The sequence below is a fragment of the Mauremys mutica genome, chromosome 2, assembly GCF_020497125.1.
Source record: "Mauremys mutica isolate MM-2020 ecotype Southern chromosome 2, ASM2049712v1, whole genome shotgun sequence".
Lineage (NCBI taxonomy): Eukaryota > Metazoa > Chordata > Testudines > Geoemydidae > Mauremys > Mauremys mutica.
This window is the reverse complement of record NC_059073.1, coordinates 275,206,491-275,228,067: the sequence shown is the minus strand read 5'-3', so window position 1 is coordinate 275,228,067 and position 21,577 is coordinate 275,206,491. Positions and strand designations below refer to the sequence as shown.

The 21,577-nt window shown below is 41.9% G+C and overlaps 1 protein-coding gene across 1 annotated transcript in view; it reads right to left on the bottom strand.

The window, feature by feature from the left end:
* PTPRN2 (protein tyrosine phosphatase receptor type N2) overlaps positions 1-21,577 on the bottom strand; it is a 954,782-nt gene that overhangs the window by 659,093 nt on the left and 274,112 nt on the right. The window contains exon 3 of the mRNA XM_045004717.1: positions 17,642-17,755. Coding sequence (XP_044860652.1) covers positions 17,642-17,755 — 114 coding nt within the window. The remainder of the gene's footprint in view (positions 1-17,641; positions 17,756-21,577) is intronic.

Sequence of the window (21,577 nt, the reverse complement as noted above, 5' to 3'; positions counted from 1 at the left end):
GGTGATTTATTAATTGTTAATTGTATGGTAAATTTAGCCCTCCTTCTATTCATGAATTGTTTTCACACCAAACCTGATTTCTGCGAATGTCTTCATTATCAATAGTATGAATGGATTAGGTGAATAATTTTTAACCTACTATTTGCAAACTTTTCTATTCATGGTTTGTTTGTTTGTTTGCTGGGGGTGATTGGTACAGTAGACACTTGTTACTAGCAATATATTGGTGCCCTTTTATTATGCTGCTCCTAAGCTGCTGTTGCTCTTATGGGGAGTATCATCTGACCAAAGGCCGCCTGCTTTTACTGATACGTAAAACAGCTACAGTACATGCTAACAATCTATAATTGTAACAATGACATGTATATTTATTATTATTATTGCTACAGTATTACATTAGTATATATACTGTACATTTTAAACATGTGCTCTGTTCTGCATTTGTCGCTTACTGCCATATTGTATCAAGAAAGCGGTATTGAGTTAGTTATAAAAGTATCAAGTTTTATTTTTATGTTTTAAGACCAATCAGACACCAATCATGACAACAAACAAAATCTCTTGCTCTTACTTGTAAACCTTGTTTGTGCTCACACTTAACTGTAATACTTTATATGCACTGCAAGTCGCCCTGGATAAGAGCAACTGCTAAGCAAATAAATAATAATACTGTAATAACTTAAATTAAAGCATTATTTCACATCAAAGTTTATTCTATTAATACACTAAGTATCAACTTGTTAATTAAGTAAGAATGGATAAACTCACTCGTTTTGGGTGAATGAACGCTGTTAATTTGCTCTGCTGCTTCTGAGTCACAATTTTGTTTTGAAGATGGGATTCAATATCCCAGTGAGAACTGTAGGCCCTGTCACCAATCCCTCTAGCTGTAAAAGGTGCTGAAGTGTGTTCAAAGCTTTCAAAAGCTCAGAGTTTATTGGAGGTGAAACTTCATCAAAATTATGCTCACTCTCTTGATTATATGTTTCATCAACACAAGCTCATTTCTCTGGCTTTGCAGTAGTTGCAGTGCTCAATAATTCCTCACTGGTTCTCTCTCTCTGAACATGAGCAAATCCTCATCCACAGCCACAGCAGCGATTAAGTCCTCTTTTTCCATTTTCACTGGAAGTGGAACATTGTTCAGGGGGTTGTCAAACTTTTCAATATCCTTGTCTTCCACACCTTACACTAGCACAACACATTTGCCTTTCCAGAAACAGTTGAAAATTGTTGTCGGCTTTACATCTTGCCATGCCTTTGCAACAAGATGAACTCAATCTAACAAGTTTACAGTTTTCAAGACATCAAGAGTGACAATAATCCGGTTTGTGATTTTTGATTGGTAATGTCCCTTCATGTGCTTAGTCACACCTTGATCCATAGGTTGCATCAAAGATGTAACGTTAGGGGGTAAGAATTTGAGCTGAATGTTAGTGAGAACAACTCCTTGGGGTTGTGGAGCAGTTATCCAGTAAGAGGCATCTCTTTCAGCTCTGCAAGAGAAGCTGGTGATTCCACTTTTTAGCCAGTTGATTAAAATCTCACCTGTCATCTAGGCATTCATTGAACTGACGTAACTGAGGAGAAATTTACTAAAATCCTTTTGAAAGCATCTGGGCTGTTTTGACTTCCCAAGCATGAACAGTGGGCGTTTGTCATTCGCATCCATGTTGGCACAGATGAGCACAGTTACCTGTACTTTGAAGCTTTTCCTTTTTCAAGCTATTTTTTTTACATATCCCCAGTCACAGAGCCCTTTCAGATAAAGTCCTGTTTCATCAGCACTGAAGATGTCAGCCAGGGAAAGCTTTTCAAGAATGTGAGGGAGTTTTTCGCATTGCACTGCTCACCTACTGGTTTGTCCACCGACTATTTTTTTGCATTCTCATTTTTGTAAGCGACTTTGAAGCATTTCTTCCATCTGTTAAACCACCGTCATTTGCCTCAAAATCATTCAATCCAAGTGAAGCGGCAAGCTGAAGGGCTTTTCCCTCGATTGTGGGTCCAGCAAGAAGTGCTCTCTGTGCCCTCTTCTCCTTGAACCATATAAAAACAGCCTGTTCAACGTCAGGGGCTTTCCCTTCATGTCCACACTTACAGCTGCTATTCAACTGTCCAACTTCATATTTAGCCAAAAGCTTATCCTTCTGCTTCCACATTCTGCAGCAACCTACCTGTGCAACTCCCATTCGACTGCAACTTGGTTTTGAGAAGTCGCTGGAATTTGACTGTCTTGGATAATCTGTACTTTTCTTTCAGTGTGAGACTCTTGGCATTTTGTCTATTTCCTCCTCCCCCCACCCCAAAAAAAATGCAAGTAAGCAAAAGCTGAGATGTCACAACATCACAAATGTTGTTCTTATGCGGTGGCTATGCTGCTGTTACCAAGTGGACAATTCACGGTAAGGAAAGAGTTCCCATGGGAAATGTTGCTCAAAAGTCGCAGTTCCTCTTACAAGGTATTGCTGCAAACTAGATTATACTGTAACATACTTTACATACAATTGCTTTTGCTGTCCAAATCAGTAAAACATTTATGCACAAGCTTAAGTCCATCCATATTCAGCAAAACATTTAAGCATATGCTTAATTTTAAGCACGTACTGAAGTCCCATTCTTTAATAAAACTTCAACCTATGCTTAAAGTTAAGTATGTTCTAAAGTGTTTTGCTGAATATGGATGGACTACTGAAAGAGGACCTCAATGGAGAATAAACTTGTCAAGCTGAAAAATAACAAATGACATACAAGTAAACAGCAAATGTTCCTGGGGACTTAAGTGGTGACCAAGGTCCGTAAGGCTTGCCCCTTTAAAAAAAGGGGGAACTATTGGGGGCTGGGGAATATGGGGACAGGGGATTGATGGGATGTGTAGTCCAAAAGGAGTCATATGATAGACATGTTGTGACAGCCCAATCCTTATATAATCAGGAGCTGCTTGTGCTTATGGGGTGAGAGGAGATGGCAGGAGAAACAGCTGACAGGATCCAGGAGAACCCTGCAGGGAGAAGGAAGGGCTGGGAGGCCTAGAATGGTGAGGACATGTAGGAAGTGACCCAGACAGGAGTGAAGCAAAGATTAGTGAGAGTCCACATGGCAATTTACAATCTAGGAACTCTGGATTGGAATCAGGTTCCCCTATGCCTCAGTTCCGCCCAGGGGAGGGCAAGCTGATAGCCAGCAGGAAGCAACTGCTGAGTCCAGTGAGGGACTATAGTGCACGACCTGCTTTGTTTTGTTGATTCCCCAAAGGAGAAGGATTTTTTTGAAAAGGTTCAGTCACAGGACTAAAACCCCCAATTGCAGTGAGGCAGCAGATGTGAGCAACACAGTAAAGGAAGCTAACTCTATTACAGTGAGAGATGGACATTCATACCTTTGTTCAAATGTGAAAACAGGAATTTGTGCAAGAACAGACATTCCCCATGAAGGTTTGCAAAGAGCATATAAAAAGGGGAATGTATGTGACTGAATCAAACATTTGAATGAATGTTATTGAACTTTTTTTGCAGTATTATACTATCTAATCCCCTATGAGATGCTGAATATAACAGAGCAGCTGGTTCCCTGCTCATGGAATCTGTTAATAAATTGAATACAAAGGTTTGAGTCACAATACTGTGTCTGTTAATGTAAAGTACTATCTGAAATGAACATACATTTATGTAACAGCCTGCCTGCAGGGGTGGGGCCTCATCAGGCTACCTGAAAATGCTGAGCAGGACTGCTGAGATCTTTTCACTCACCACTCTGCTTGTATTAATTAAGAAATAAATCTCTTTCAAATATATAAGCAGCTCTCATAAACACTGGAGAAAAATAAGTGGGATGTGGTTTTACCAGCCAAGTCAAGCATTTCTTATGGCGCAGCCTGACCCAGGGAATGTCTCTTGGCTTTCATTAACTAACACAAACAACAATACCACAGAATAAAAATCTTTCTTTCAACTACTTCCACCTATCTACCCTTTATAACTTGTGTAACCCCCTGCTTGCTCAGAGTGGCACTCTGTCCCCCTCTAGTGGTGGCTAGCCAGCTACAGGCTGATGAACCTACTACAGCCTTGGCTAAGAGACAGGTGTCTTTTCAGCTCATGCAGTAGAAGCTCATGCATTTAACTCCAGAGGTCCCAGGTTTGATCCCCACTGCCAACACCCCTGAGTGGATTGGCATTACAAGTGGTGGTGGGAAGTGTCTAAAGAAGCAAGGCTGCAGTAAGCTTGAGGCTGGGCTGTTGCTCCTAAAAGATCAATAAAGGTGGGCAGGTAGTATTTTAGTAGATTTCCCACAAACAGTCGAAATTTGATACAAAGCTCAAACCCCCGTGGGCAGAAACCTCTTCCCACTCATCCTCAGGTGATGAGACATTATGAGGCCACCTAGACCAGCAGTGCTCAAACTGTGGGTTGGGATCCCAAAGTGGATCACAACTCTGTTTTAATGGGATCACCAGGGCTGGCATTAGACTTGTTGGGACCTGTGGCCAAAGGCTGAGCCCCACCATCCAGGGCCAAAGCCAAACCCTGAGGGCTTCAGCCCTGCGTGGTGGGGCTCAGCTTACAGGCCTGGGGCTGAATCCTTTGGGCTCCTGCTTTGAAAGTAGGTGTTGTAAAATGTCTTATGCAGAATGGTTACCTGCGAACCACTTCCAGACGGGCACGAGCATAAATGCCTTCTACTTGAACGTGAACCGGACCAAGCAGTCCTTGTGGCAAATCCCTCCAGGTATTAGCAACCCATTGGCAGCACTTAGTGGAGTGTATCTTCCTTTACAACAAGATGCTAACTATGATGCTCCATGATGTAGCAGATAAGTTCACTACAGCAAACAGAGTCCTTCAAAGTCCAGTAGGCTTCAGGAAAATAATCAGAACTTCAATAACATTTAAAAAAAATAGATATAAATGATTTTCTGCTGCAGAACTTCCGGTGGTATAGGGATCCAAGGGGTGCCTCCAAAATGTACCCCCTTTACTCCCTGGATTGCTCAGGAGCAGGCAACACTCACCTGTGTGCCCAGGCGCCTGATGTGGTTGACAGTAAAGGAAATCCTGAGTAACCCAGTGGTGATGTTGATAGGCGGGAATCCTCTTTCCACCACTCTGCTGCAGTCCTTTTACTTGTAAAGGAAATTAAAATTGGTGATGCCTCCATCTGGCTGGGCACAGAAACTTATCTAACTTGCATTTACACTGCCATCATTTACCCCACCTCTGAGTGGACACTCCGCTGGATTTCAGAGTTTTAAACACTTGCTTGCATGGATGTGCGTGAAGACCCTGAAGCTGGAGACAGCACTCTGTTGGTCCAGTGTATCAGTTCAGTCAATGTAACAAGGGGCGGAACAATTCTAATTTGGGATCATTCCAAGCTGCACACTCCAACTGAAGATTAGAGTTGTTTTAACCCAATGTTAGCAACTGTGGGTTCTGGTTCGATGAGAAGACCACTTTGCCTCTTCTCAGACTCAGACAACCCCTTAAAGTCTCTTCACTGTGCCCCTTCCCTTGCAAGCACCAAACACGGGGGTGGTTACTCACCCTGCCTTCACTGCAGGCCCACCTCAGTCAGCTCTAGGCACAGCAACAGCCTCTGCCCTGGCTCCAATGAAGCCACCAACCACCTCTGAGGCTCCCTCCTTGATCAAAGCACTGGCAGGCTCATAGCAGCAGCTTCTGGCTTCCTAGCAGCTCCTTTTACGGGAAGAACTCCACAAAACCAATCTCATTTCCTCTCCAAAATGGAGCCCACCGCATGTTTTCCCTGGGAGAGGAAGTATGTCTCTTTCTCTCTTCCCCAAGGCATCATGGGAATTGTAGTCTCCAAGGCTGGATTGCAGCACTTAGAATCTTTCCAGCTGGAACACTCCCAATTAAGTTCAGAGGCCCCTCTACTAAAGGGTGTCTACAGTTGATTTACTGTATAATGTCACAAGTCAGTTGTCAAACCTTTTTTCTCAAGGATACCACTGCAATGGACCTCATATAAGAACCTAAATACAACATAAAGAAAAGTAACAATACTTTTATAAATGGTCTGAGGATTTGTTGCCAGCTCCAAAGCCAATCAACCACTCTGGAAGTTACCATTGACTTTTTTATTAGTTTTTCTTTTGTCCTTAGATGGTGTTGCATATGATACCACACCATCTTGATAAAACTGAGGTCAAGTGAAGTGAAAGAGAAAATGAATGTCTGCAAGTTAAAACTGCAGTAGGGAGAGAAAAGATAATGTAAAATATAAGTGAGAAAACAAAAGGAAAATATATCAAGTTGATTACAATACTTATTCACTTTGCTAAAGTCTTGACTCATGTAAGTACTTCCTTCTTTGTAGATGCTGCAGAAGCTATGGTCATTGTTTGAAAAGGCAAAATGCACAAAAAAGCATTTTTAGAAACAGTACACAACGGATATTTGCATTTTAAAATAATGTATACTTTTTTTTCAACTGAAAAAATTCAAACTTTGGATTTTTTGTGCAACTCTAGTAAACAACCATATCAACTAAGTTTTCTTCCTTAGAGTTTTGAATGGTCAGATCCAATAGCAAAAAGTAACTTGACTTGGAAACATTTATCCAAGCCAAACCCACTAACAAATGGGACATAAACCATCGTTCTCATTTGTTCCTCAAAACAAAACAACAAAACAAAAAAAAAAGGAAACAAAACAAAAACCCATGTTTTACAGTCTCTGCAATACAGTAATTACTCACTTATCATTGTAGTTATGTTCCTGAAAAATGCAACTTTAAGTGAAACGAATCCAATTTTCCCATAAGATTTAATATAAATGCAGGGGATTAGGTTCCAAGGACATTTTGGGGGGGCAGACAAAAGGCATTATATACTGTACAGTACTGTACTGTACCGTGGTGGGGAGGTGCCCCTGGCTTACCCCTGGGGCTCAGAGCTAGGGGTGCAGAGTCTGGGAGGGGGTTAGGGTGCGGGAGGGCGCTCAGGGTTGGGGTGCGGGGTCTGGGAGGGAGTTAGGTGCAGGAGGGCGCTCAGGGTTGGGGTGCGGGAGGAGGCTCAGGGCTGGGGCAGGCAGGAGGTGCAGAGCACTTACCTGGGGCAGTTCCTGTTTGGTGCAGGGGGTGTGCAGGTGGCTCTGTGCAGTGCAGCACTGCCCGCATGGCTGTGATTCTGGGAGCTTCCCCCCCACACACCCAGCAGGCAGGGCCACCCGGAAGGAAGGGGCTTTAGGGGCTACAGGGCCCTGGACTAAGGGGGCCCCGGGGCCCTGGCCTGCAGCTCTAAAGCCCCTTTCAGAATGAGGCCCTGCGAGCACGGGCCAGAGAACTCAGGAGGAGCATGGGCAGCCACGCAGCCAAAGAGAAGCAGCGCTTTCCCCTTCAAAGTGCTGCTTCTCTCCGGCTGGCTTTGCAGGGGAAAGCGCTGCTTCTTTCCAGCTGCTGCCTGGGCGGCTGCCCCTGTCCTCCTGAGTGGCACTGCATTCCGGGTGGCCCTGCCTGCCTGGGGAGGGGGGCAGCTTCCCTGCTCGCTCCCTCCCTCCCTCCCAGAAAGGCCTAAGCACCGCCAAACAGCTGTTTGGCAGCGGGGGAAGCACTGGGAGGGAGGGAGGGAAGGCGGAAGGGGGAGGAGGCGGAGAAGAGGAACTTGTACAATGCTCCCTTGTAAAGTCAGCCAAATGACATTATAACAGAGCACTGCACTACTTTAAATGAGTATGTTCCCTAATGGAGCAGCGACGTAACTTCAAAACAACGTTAAGTGGGGGGACATTAAGTGAGGAGTTACTGTATAAGTAAAATGCAGAGTGTCAGTACCTAATGTTGGGAACGCGCTGCCTTGGTGCAGTCTGAGATTTAATTTACCTTAAATATCAGCATAGGATGTTTTGCTCTGCATGAGACAGTGTCCCATATAAGCACTCCAAGTGGGTGGTTGCCCAAGGCTTCTTACATGAACTCTTTTTTCTTATAACACATGTTGCAGTAGTAGCTGCAGTTCCAAAGTGGCTTAATAACATCTGTTAATTATTAGCCTTTTAGAATCACTGGTCAGAAACTGCTTTAGGAAACAAATGCAATTCCCTTTCTGGCATGGTAAATAAAAGAAATGCCATCACCCTCTTTTATTATTGCTTTTAATATGTTTTCTAGTGACATTTTTGACTCTGTTTGAATTTTAATGGAGTTTCACCGAGTGCTTCCATACTGCCTTGCATTCTTCTGATAAATTCACGGTCATCTGGGATAATTTGACCTTCATTCATACTTTTCCAGAATCTTGTAAAAAACTAGGGATGAGTGATCTCTTTGTCTGTGTCGTTCATTTCTTTGACTGTGTGATTAAACTATTTGGACAAAAAGGAAAATGAATACATATTTTAAGTTCTACTAACACCACCACAGTAAATAAGTTCAGGCATTTTAGTGCATACTAACACAAATATGGAAGCCCAATGGATTATTTATAATGCCTTAAGACCAGCTCCAGTGATAAATACTTCCATCTCCTTCAGGGACTGTACAGTCTCATCAATCCTGCCTTCTATAGTGCTGTGCTTTTTGGCTATTTTGTAATTCTGGTCTCTAGTAGATGGACAGTGCTCTCTAAGCAACCTGTTCTTGACAGCTCTGTAACTCTGGGAAAAAAACAGTTACTTTCCTGTATTGTAACTGTTGTTTTTAAAGATGTAGTTCTCATATATATTCCATTCAGGTGTGTGTGAACCCAGTGTGTGCTGGAGCTTTCTGTAGCAGTACCTGTTAGGGCAGCACAAGCAGCCTGCATGTCCTTGTGGCTCCTCCCAAGGTGATATAAGAGCAGCACTGCCCTAACCACGCTCAGTTTCTTTAAGCCAGAAGACACCGGCGCAGAGGGTCTCAAAACTCTAATGCAGAGGGGATGGAGGATAGGTCATAGAAAATCCATGTAAACCATGTCTCAAAGCACAACAGTTACAATACAGGTACATAACCATTTTGCCATTCTTTGATGGGTTGCACATGTGTATTCCACTCAAGTGACTCACAAGTAGTAATAAAGGTAATAATTGGAGATATACCAATCTCCTAGAACTGGAAGGGACCTTGAAAGGTCATTGAGTCCAGCCCCCTGCCTTCACTAGGCAGGACCAATTTTTGCCCCTGATCCCTAAGTGGCCCCCTCAAGGATTGAACTCACAACCCTGGGTTTAGCAGGCCAATGCTCAAACCACTGAGCTATAGGTGAGGCTTGGAGACAACTTACAAAGCATCTGCAGAATTACTTTCCCAAAGTTTGCATCAGATCTTTAAGTAGTCAAGATGGTGTAATGGTTAGTCAATGTACTCATGGAGGACCAAGTTACAGCCCTACAATTGTCCAATATGGGGACATCCCTCAAAAACTCTGCAGTAGCTTGAGCCCTTGTTAAATGGGTCGACGGTCACTGCAGTGGAGGGGTGTCTGCTACCCCACATACTGTTGTGATGCAGGAAGTAATTCATCTGGAAACTGTGATGAAACTCCCTCATCTTTAGTTCTGTCGGCATAAAAGAGACAAAGAAACAAGGAGATAGCCTAAAAGGATTTTGTCCTGGCCAGATAGAAGGCCAGTGCTCACTTTACATACACAGCATGAAGCCACTCTTCATCTCTATTTGAATGTGTCTTTGGGGAAAAATACACATAGCTGTGCAGTTTGGTTCTGATGAAATGATGATACTACTTTTGTTGAAAATGTAGGAACTGTCGGTACTCCATCTGAACCAAACTATATAGTTTTACCTCTAATCTTCTGTCTGACATAATTTCAATGAAAAAGAATGTCTTCTGACAGGCAAAAAATAGGTTGCCAAAGGGCTGAATGGAGGACACATCAGAGTCACTAATACAGTGGAGGTTCCCAAAGAGGAATCAAGTCTTTTACAGGAGGAAAAACTTAAACGATGCCTTTTAAAAATCTAACAACCTTGGGATTGTAAAAAAATGGCTTCCCTTGAATGCAAAGATGGATTGCCGAGATCACAGGTAAGTGAACTCTCAGGGAACCCAGAGAAAGGACCAAGGATTTAAGGTGTAGCAGGTACTCTGAAATGTCCTGAATCTTAGCATCCGTTGGCTGAATTCTCTGACCAGTGGACCAGATCAAGAAATGTTTCCATTTAGCTAAGTAGGTGGACCTAGTGGACTGCTTCCCACTATTAAGTAGTATCTCCTGAACTGCAACTGACAAGTCCTTTGTTACTTGATCCAACCAGGCAGCAGGCATGCCGTGAGACACAGGCTGCTTGGATCTGGGTGCCACATTTGTCCACACTGCAGAAATCCCAGGTGGAGCGACGGGGTTGAATCGAGAGACTGTGAAGATCTGGGAATCAGCAGTGTCTTCACCACAGTGGTCAATGAGGATTATCTTGGCACTACCTTGTTTCAATAGGAGTATGATCTGATGGATGAGCGGAATAGAGGGGAATGCATACATGAGCTCTGGTCCTCAGCTCAGCAGAAAGGCATCAGTTAGTGCGCCTCAATTATAACCTATTCAAGAAGAAAACTGATATTCCTCATTGTCTTTCGTTGTGAGTAAGTGGACTTGCAGAACACCCCAGGCCTTGAAGATAGTTCCCTAGTACAATGTTCTTTAGCAACCATTTGTGATTCCCAGAGAAACTCCTGCTGAGACGCTGTCAGCTGATTCTGGGAGCAAGGTAAGTGAGCGGCAATAGGAGCAATGCCTTCTTTGATGCAAAAGTGCTGAAGTTTCATCACTTCCTAACAGACCTGAATGGACTATGCCTCTCCCTGTCTGTTCAGACAGTACACTGAAGTTGTATTGGTATTGTCAGTGAGTTTCTGGACCAACAAGCCTGTGCGATAAGGGAGAAAAGCATAGCAAGTGTGAATCATTCAAAGTTCAGGAACACTGATATGAAGAGCCACATCTTGCTCGGTCCACAAAGCTTAGATTTGCAAACCCCCAAGTATGCAGCCACCTAATCAGAGAGGCATTGATAATGATTGTCTTGATTGGAAGGAGATGAGCAAATGCTATGCCTCCTTATATACCAGGGGTCGGCAACCTTTCAGAAGTGGTATGCCGAGTCTTCATTTATTCACTCTAATTTAAGGTTTTGCGTGCCAGTAATACATTTTAACATTTTTAGAAGGTCTCTTTCTATAAGTCTATAATATATAACGAAACTATTGTTTATGTAAAGTAAATAAGGTTTTTAAAAGGTTTAAGAAGCTTCATTTTAAATTAAATTAAAATGCAGAGCCCCCTGGGCTGGTGGCCAGGACCCGGGCAGTGTGAGTGCCACTGAAAATCAGCTCGCGTGCCACCTTCGGCGCCTGTGCCATAGGTTGCCTACACCTGATATACACTGTTCTAATACATCCACCACTCTAGGAAACACAGGACTGCAGGAGAACCCAAACCAATTTGTTCAACTGAGAGACTAGCTTCTGCCACCATTGAAGGATGCATGGTCATAGCTTGATATGCAGAGTCACGTAAATACATGAGACCAGGTGGCCTAGTAGCCTTAAACATACCTGGACTGTGATGGTGGGGTGGCACAACTAGCAAATTGTCTGAAACCTGTCTTGAGGGCAAAAAGCCACCAATTTTGTAGAGTCAAATAGAGCCCCAATAAACTCGATCCCCTGTGTTGGAATAATGAGGACTTCCCCTTGTTCAGCATGAGTATCAAATGACTGAAGAGATGGATGATGACCTGGACATGGCAAAGAACTCAAAGTTCAGATCTGCCTGGCGCTAACTAATCTCTATCTAAGGGAAGATGTCAATTCCTTTCCTCCTCAAGAATGCCACCACCACGACGATGTACTTGATGAATACACCTGGGGCCAAGGACAGGCCAAAAGGAAGTACTGTGTATTGATAATGCCAACTTGCCATTACAAATCTCAAACTTCCTGTGACTTGGCAATACTGCCACATGGAAACAGGCATCCTGTAAATCTGGCTTCAAGGCTAAGCTTGATAAGTTTATGGAGGGGATGGTGTGAAGGGGTAGCCTAATTTTGGCAATTAATTGATCTTTGATTATTAGCAGGTAAATATGCCCAATGGCCTGTGATGGGATGTTAGATGCAGTGGGATCTGAGTTACTACAGAGAATTCTTTCCTGGGTGCTGCTGGTGAGTCTTGCCCACATGCTCAGGGTTTAACCGATCGCCATATTTGGGGTCAGGAAGGAATTTTCCTCCAGGGCAGATTGGCAGAGGACCTGAAGGTTTTTCACCTTCCTCTGCAGCATGGGGCATGGGTCAGTTGCTGGACGATTCTGTGCGCCTTGAGGTCTTTAAACCACAATTTGAGGACTTCAATAACTCAGACATAGGTTAGGGGTTTGTTATAGAAGTGGGTGGGTGAGATTCTGTGGCCTGTGTTGTGCGGGGGGTCAGACTAGATGACCATAATGGTCCCTTCTGACCTTAAGTCTATGAATCTATGAGGGCAGCAAACCAGTCTTTGTGGTTTAGGCAGGGAAGGATTGATGCCAGGGAAACCACGCAAAATCTTATAGATCTGCTATACTTGTTGAAATTTTGAAGACTGAGTATGGGTCTCAGATCCCCTTGGACTTGGGGATCAGAAAGTATTGTGAACCCCTTTCCCTGATATTGAAGGTGGATTTCTTCTGGGGCACCTAGAGTGAGCAGAATCCGAACTTTCTGAAGGAACACAGCGTTGTGAGATGGGGATGCAGAGGCTAGAGTATCCCAGTCTCTTGGTGCTTAGAACCCGTTTTTGAGTTATGATTTCCTGAGCACTGAAAAACTAGGATAATCTGTTCCCAAAGGGTTAGGGGGAGAAACAGGATGATTGCTGGTGGCTGTATTGCTATCCTTGAGGGAGAAATAAAATCTGGTGTTTCCCCAAAGATGACCGAGAACAAACTGGTTGATTCGAGTCAGAGCTGGAGGACCTCCATCTCTGTGACGTGTGCCTCTTCCTCAAAAAGTCATGCTGCTTCAGAGGATATCCAGACTACCTGCAATACTGCTGAGAGTATTGTTGTTGTTATAGAGTCCTATACTGCTATCTCTTGGGGGCTGGAGTATAGATCCCCAATTAACAAGTGTAGCACAGGAGTGTTTAAATGAGTGCAAACTCTCATCGGTTTTGTCAGAGAACAAAAACTGACCAGCAAAATTGAAGTCCTCTATGGTTTGCTGGATGTCAGAGGCTATACCAGAGTTTTGTAACCAGAAGCTTCTTCTCATTGTTATTGCAGATGCCATTCCCCAAAAACAAGCATCTGCCACATTGAGCACCAACAGGAGTGATGTATTGGCCACCAAGTGGTCTTCTGCCAGGATGAACTCCTCCCTTGTATCTTCAGGCAGCCTATCAGTAAGCATTGCTTTTCAGTTTACAGAATTATATTTTGTTAACAGTGCCTGCTGGTTAGCTATGCACATCTGGAGAGAGGAGATGAAATAAGTTAAGTCTCTTGGATTCTTTGGGAGCTGATCTGAATCTCCCTGTCACAACATCTCATTGGCAGCTGTGACCACAAGGAAGTATGGGGCAGGGTAGAAATAAAAACACTTGAAGCCTTGCACTGGAATGTGATATCATTTCTCCGTGCACTTGGCTGCAAGTGCAAAGAAGGCTGGCATGTGTCACAAGGCCTTCCAGTTCCAAAAGAGCTTCATTAATAGGCAAGGCTACTCTCCCATGGGCTGCTGCCTGAACAAGGTCCAAAAGCTTGGACAAGCTCAACTTCTGTGCCTAACAATTCACCCATCCTCCTCAATAGGTCCTGATAAGATTTAAATCCTTTGAAACTAGGAAGGAGGAACCTGAGGCCATTGAGCCATCGAACAATGAAGACAACAGATTAACTGGGGTCACTGGGTCCTCTTGTGGCACAACCTGCTCCTGCAGATACTACAACTCTCTTTAATATGTCCCTTGCTGAGACACAAAAGACAATGCATGAGGGTGGATGTCACTATTTAAAATAGACACCCCACATGATGGGCACTGCTTAATGACAGACGAGAGTGCATGCCATTGGAGCCTCACACCAAAACTTACTGACTAAAACAAATAAAACAGTAAAGAAACCAGATACTGAGCACTAACTACTAACTAACCAACTATTAACTAAGAAAAAAAGGCAGGAATCTAACTTGCTGGCTGCATAGACAAAAAACCCTGAGGTAAACCACACAGGGAGCGCAGACTCAGGAGATGGTTGGTGAGAAGGAACTGAGGGTGATGCCCATATGTAGCCTCTGGAGGCACAGGGCATGTGCACCGCTCCAACAGGCACTGCTGCAGAAAGCTCTCCAGTTCTGGCACACCAGGTGCGCAGACTGCTAAGTGGAACCCACATGTGCAGCCATTCGAAGAAGAATGAGAAATGTTTTACCTCCTTCTCATGCATTATAGAAGGACCAATGGCACAAGCAGCTTATTATTACATAAATTTCAGCAACCGGCAGAAGGGCTTTTTCCCTACCCACACCCAAGTTCATAAACTTTTCAGAAAATCTTCATAATGAGCATTGCCAGAGTCTTGACAAGGACAGTATGAGTGAAAATGCCATGTGGGATTACAGTACTGTGAGAAAACAAAACTTCGCAGCAAGGCACTGACAGCTGACAAAAACAGAAATAATCTCAGTGGGTAAAAAAAGCCATGAAAATTGTACCCTTGTGAAAATTTAATTCAACATAAAGTCAAGTTTATTAAAGAGATTAACATCAATAGTATGACTCATCCAACTTTCTATTGTATGATTTGCTACTGTACTAAGGGTGGCAGAATAAACTGTGATGTGTTATTTGTGCTACATTCTACTTTGTTTTCTTGTATCTGAACATACAACCTTTCCTTTTGGCCTTTGCTTTGATCACAAACATCACTTGGAAGTAATCAATAACACCAAAAATAAAGAAAAATGAGGACGGATAGCCTAATTACCAATAAGGAAATAGAGGTGGGCATGTTACCAGCAGAGGAAAACAAGGAAGTTAGTACTATTGACAGAATGTAAAAATCAGGAAATAAAAACCAATGACCCGTTGTAAAAATTAAGACCAAAGATACTAGAAAACCACTCAAGATAATGAGCAACAAAAAATACCCTTAATTGGCAATATGGCTGATGCAGCTGCTAACAGGAATTTTACTCATTCTGAAATGAATTATAATTGATATATTGCACAATCTTTCAGGTAAAATCTGTGTGGCATGTTGCTATGCCAGTAACAAAGGGTGCAGTTTGATCCTGTTCTTTTCATGGTAGATGTAGCCTTAGCTGATGCAGAGATAGTTAGGAGTGCTGCTGAAGGACAGGGCAAAACTGGAAATTAGAACTGCTCATGGAGTGATCTTTTGGAGCAAGTTAAGACCTTCTTTGAGTATTTCTGGACCATCTGTGTGATCTTGAATGAGCAAGTTTCCTTTATGTCTGTACTGAATGAAAGGGACATGATATTCTGTACAGCACACAGGAAAGCAGTATTAACCATGCAAATGATCATCATTATAACTGACACAAATGGGTTGGAAGTGTGGACCTTGATAGCTACGGTAGACTTCCCTCTAAACCTCATTATAAGAATAATAGATTGGGTAAACATGGATAAAACTAACCTGGCAGAACTGTCATAACAATGGACACACTTAAACATTTCTATCAAATGAAGAGTTATAATTGGTTCTGTTTGTCCAGTTCTTTATGCACAATGAATACACCAGTATTTGCAAAGGATGGGGAGAGCAGGGAGGAAGTATGACAAGCACTGAATGTGTGTATTGTATGTATCTGTTGTAGATATTTTTAAGGTGTCCATGGTTCCTAATTGCCAAGAATATTAGACGAGAGCTCAAACTGATGTGAGAGCAAGCAGGCAGATAAACATCTCTGTGTGTTTTTGTAGGGTTCCTGAACCAGTTTTAATAGTGACATACCCCTTCCTTCCCTACCTGGTATTTAATATCCATATTCTACACCAGTATCTTTCAATGCACTAAGCAGGAGACAGTCCAAATTTCATGCATAAGATTTCCCTTAGGGGAAAATACTGCATGCCCCTTTACAAGGATAAAATGCAGCAGAAATGCCAACATGTCTAGGATGGTGGGCTCCAGATAGAGAGATCAGGTGCAGAGAAATCCTGTACCAAAACAAGCTCAGTGGTGGCTCTCTGCACAAGAGCATGGGGATGGCAGATAGATCATAAGCAAGTTAGAGAGTGGTGGGGTCTGGCAAAGGGTCCACAGACAGTGGAGATCCATCAGTTCCAAATCCTGCAGGGAGCTGGGAGACAGTAAGTAGTCACTAGGTACCTGGCTTCACAGTTGCCCCACATCATACTCACAGATGAGGAAGGATTCCATCTCTCCAGCTCTTACAAAGTTGCTCTGAGCAAAGACCAATGACTTAGGCTTTGCTTGCAAGACAATGATTTAGCCCTTAATGAAGGGCAAGCTAGGATGCTGCAAGCTATATTTGTCCATTCCCATCCTCTTATTACATGCAACCAGGCATTGACTGGTGTTCACATCAGTAGGAGGCAGCTGGACAGGAAATAAATCCACAGGCTATTTTGGGGTCCTGTAAGGGTGTATAACAAATCATTCCAACATACATTTTGGAACAATTTAAAATGAAGATTAAAATTACAAAGCTTTCCTGCTTTTATCTCTGTCTCCAAAACAGATGTGTTTATTCACTTATAACACACAAAGAAGTTTGTTCAAGTTACTGTTCTTCATTTTGTTCAAAGTTTTGTTTTGTTAATTCCAATTAAGCCATTCAGAAAACAGATTCTCCCTTTTCAGCCTTTCCGTCACTTTAGAGTGAGTGTAGGGATTATCTCAAGGAAGAGTCACTAATCATTACTGGAGACATACTAGATTTAGTTGTTAAATGAAACCAGAGCAGTTCAAATAAAGTACAGGAATTAATTAGGAAGTTAGGAATTTCTCCTTAGCTGATGGAAAGTTAACCCCTAGCAAGTTAGGTGCCTAATGCGCTTTTATCCTGTAATGTTCTGTGATGCATTCAAATGTATGGTAAATTATTCCTCAGCCATTAATGATTTACACTAGTGCAGTGGTTCTCAAACTGTGAATCGGGACCCCAAAGTGGGTTGTGACCCCATTTTAATCGCCAGGGCCAGTATTAGACTTGCTGGGACCCAGGACTGAAGCTTAAGCCTCAGCTCCACCCCCATCTCGGGCAATGGGGCTCGGGTAGCAGGGCTTGGGCTCTGATCCCTCCCACACACACCCGGGGTCATGTAGTAACTTTATTGTCAGAAGGGGGGCCGCGGTGCAATGAAGTTTGAGAACCCCTGCGCTAGTGTGAACCATGCCTACACTTGCGGAGGTACACCAATGGCTAAAATTTCAGCATAGACAAGGTTGAAGGCCCAGACACACATGGCTTGCAGAGGGGACATAAACTTCCTTTAGATGCTTCACCAAAACACTGCTACATATTCACTGGCTCAGGATGTGTTCTGCCTGGATAAGAACTGCAGGATCCGGCCTGAAACATACTGATCTAAATTTTCTGTACCACACAGTACCAAAACCCACAGAAAACAATGACACTACTCTACACCACGGACTGCTGCTCCTTTGCCCCACACATTTCTTGGGTCCACTCTCATTCAATTTTTACTGTACCTCTATGTGAAAGCTTCTCTAAGATGATCCTTAGGTGCTGAAGAATGGGGGGTGAAATTTCATATTTATATACATCTATCACCGGAACCCGCTGACATCTCCCAAATGCTCCATCTGCAGAAAAAGAAGGGGAAAGGAAAAGAAAAAAATATTTCTCATTCTCTGAAAGGAAGAAACACATGATGAGATGTGCACTTGCAATATGTCCTAATTATATACTGCAGGAACTCTTTAGAACACAGTTTTAAAAAGTCATCAAAGGATTACTGGAATTTTGAAGTATTCATGAAGCAGTGCATTTTCTATCAGAATAAATAATACTGGAAGAAAATTATCCTGGTAGAGGCGGGAGGGAGGATCTATTGTATATTATAAAGTTATAAGACTATACTTTAAAAAAAAGTAATTTCAGACTTCTGGCTTCCAAATCTTTTGATGTAAGGCTTCTTTTCTGACAACTGTGTATGTGTGAGGAAATTAGTGTTCAGCGTTTCAAACTTTCCAGATGAAAAGCAAAGCACCCAGAAAATATAAATATTAATTTTCAGGAATTATGAGGATTTGTTGAAATATTTTTAATGTCGGAACTGTGTGCTAGGCATTGGTAAATGCATGCTGAATCCATAATGCCCAGCAAAGGCTCATTTCAAGTAGTACCCTCTAATGAATGCAGTAAAAGACAACTGCTCACAGAACAATGATATATTAATGGAGCCTAATTTATTTAGCTCCATTCTATTTGTCTAAAATGACAAGACTCTTCTCATGAATGTCTTTTCAAATCACACCTTCTAATTAATTTAGGTCCTAATTAGTCTTTATTTAGAGAATTGTTCATTTTGAGACGAGCTTCCTGTGTATGTGTGGGAGGAAGGGGGGAGTTCAAACCTTCAAATTACCTTTCTCTCATTCATATAAAAGACTAATTCAGAGTGTTGGTGCTTCACATACACTCTGACCATCTGCAGTTTTAGGTTTCAGAGAAAAAAAGTGATTTCATTTATTGTTCAGTACAGTTTTGCTTTACAGAGTGATCCTAAGGAAGCCATTCAGATGCAACACATTTAATTAGAAAAATATTCTGCATAGTGCTGGTTTTAACTCAGTAATTACTGCACGTCTGATATCACATTTGTGTTTAAAAAGAACAGCTTCATCTGATTAGCAAAAAAACCAACATCAGGTATTAATTTGCAAGCATCCATTCACTTCTATGGAACTTTGCAGAATCAAAAGAATATAGAGAGAAGCAACTGGCCCAGTTGCTCTCAAAAGATGAATAATGCTCACATGACAGTCTAGAAAACAAGCAAGTATGTGGCGTAGAAGAAAAAATGTAGTATTACCTTCATTATTCCATGTAAAAAACTAATTGAAATAAACTGAAATTTATTTCCAGTGTCCTTTTCAACCCTCTCTAACCCAAAAATGCCAAATAGGATTAACCCACATTAAAAATTCACCTTCTCATTCAATTTTTATTTCTGAAAATTATTTTTTAAGCTAAAATTTCAAAGGAAGGCACATAAACAGGTATGACGTCTGGATCTCACTTTGAAATCCTGACGCAGTTTGAAATAGTCACAGTATCAAACTTCTTTTAAAAAAAATCAAGAATTATCAATTTATAGTAAATACATTATGATCAAATAAGGCTTTGATTCATCAAGGAACTTAAGCATATGCCTATCTTCAAGAACATGGATAGTCTCATCGAAGTCAACGGGATTATTCACATGGTGAAGATTAGCATGTGCTTAAATACCTTGCTGAGTTGAGGCATAAAACCAAGTGGTTACAAATACCTAGGCTACAAATCTCAATGGTTTAGAATTAAGAAACCCACATTAAATAATACAAACAATTAAGGTATTGGGAGTATTTTATTCTATGTTAGTTTTAAATTCAGCTGATTAAAAAACAAATTCACCTGAGTCAAGAATCTAGAACACACTTTGTATTTAATTCCAATTACACCATTTTTACATAATATTTTAAGAGTTGTTGTCTGAAAAGCTATTTCTTCTGCAAGTTCTAGAATTTAAAAGTTTACTTGGTACACTTATCTCTTTCTAAACTTGCATTTGGGCTGGCAACTTTCATGCAAAGTCTTCAGTTTGATGCCACTGGAAACAATGAAGATAGTCAAACTCGAAAATTAAGGATTAGGTCCAAAGTCTGATCTGAGGTATGCGCCAAGAACCTAAATGAAGTTATAGGAACAGCATAGGCAAGATATCTGAATCAGCTAATTATTTGGTCCTTCCACTTGAAATGCTGACATAATACGAATTAAAGGGGTACTCCTGGGTGTCACTGGAACCAGAACTTCCATTAATTACAATAGGAGAAGAGAGATGGGAAGAGAATAACATGCTACTACTATTACTGTTAAATGGCATCTCTAAAAAGGCTCCCTCCGAGGCATGGCATACCCATTTTTGTGGCATTATGATCTTTACCTGCTACTGCCTGTTACATTGGTCTGTAAGCACCTTTCCAGGTCAATTGTACCTATCTACTTCCAGATGTTGTAATAAGTTATTCTATTGTGTTAGTATAAGTGCTCCCTCTAGAGTGGCAAAGTTACTACACTTGTGTAATAAATGCTAAATTGTGACAACAATGGGAAATGACTTGAAGTTGTCATTAAATGCAAACAAAATGGGAAAGACCTTTAGAGTTAAATTTTAAGGAATTTTTTATGTATGATGGATAAAGTTCAAAGCATGAATTGTGATTTAATAAATACAGAGTTAAAGGAAAAACACTGTAGGCTTATAACACCAATGTGTTTATACCAAATTTTGCAAAAAAATTGTACGCCAAGAAATAACGCAACTCAGGAAAGACATCCACTCCACACGCATGTCAGAATAAAGAAACATTGAGACAACAGATCAATATAAACATATGATTATCATTAAAATACTATAATTTGACAAGCATTGCCACCAGTAGTATCCCTTTATCATTGTAAAAACAATGAGGAGTCCGGTGGCACCTTAAAGACTAACAGATTTATTTGCCCAAATAAATCTGTTAATCTTTAAGGTGCCACCGGACTTCTTGTTGTTTTTGTGGATACAGACTAACACGGCTACCCCATGATATTTATCATCGTAGTTTCCCCTATACTTATATCAGGAATATCTGTGTTAAATGCATGACACATGTTGATTTTTAGGTGACTTCTACTTCCAGAGGAATGATTCCATCCAAATAGATGGAAGGATGCTTTCTATTGTATTTAGCTGTGAAAGATTTCACTAGGAATTGAACATAAACTCTTAAATGCCATTGTTTAAAAGCCATTGTTTAAAAGCCATGGTCTAGAACAACTCTTAGAATACAAAGACTGCTGCTGAGATTACAAAAGTACCAAATTAACCAAAGTCGTGCACCAGGTAAGATCTTTGTTATGGCAGATGCGCTATCTAGGGCACATTTTTTCGGAGCATAGAATAGCATAGAATATGATATAGAAACACAAGTACCTATGTTTATTGAACACCTACCATCCTCTCTTGATAAAATACAGAAGGTGGCACACAAAATTGTGATGATAACTACAAGTTCTGGAGGGATGACTCTTGAGGGAAGGCAGGAGGCAAAGGGAGAAATCTCATCCCTGGCTTATTATTACTGATCTGTTTATGATGAATTAGTGTACATTGGTGATGCAATTCTTACAGAAAAATGGAGGTTCCATTCACCACTGAGGAAAGAAATGCTACGTTGCATTCATGAGAGATATCTGGGTACTGAATTATGTGAAAGCAGGGGCGGCACCAGGCACCAGCACAGCAAGCACGTGCCTGGGGCAGCAAGCCGTGGGGGGCGGCCTGCCGGTCGCTGTGAGGGCGGCAGGCAGGCAGGCGGCTTTCAGCAGCGTGCCTGTGGGAGGTCCGCCGGTCCCGCGGCTTCAGCGGCAAT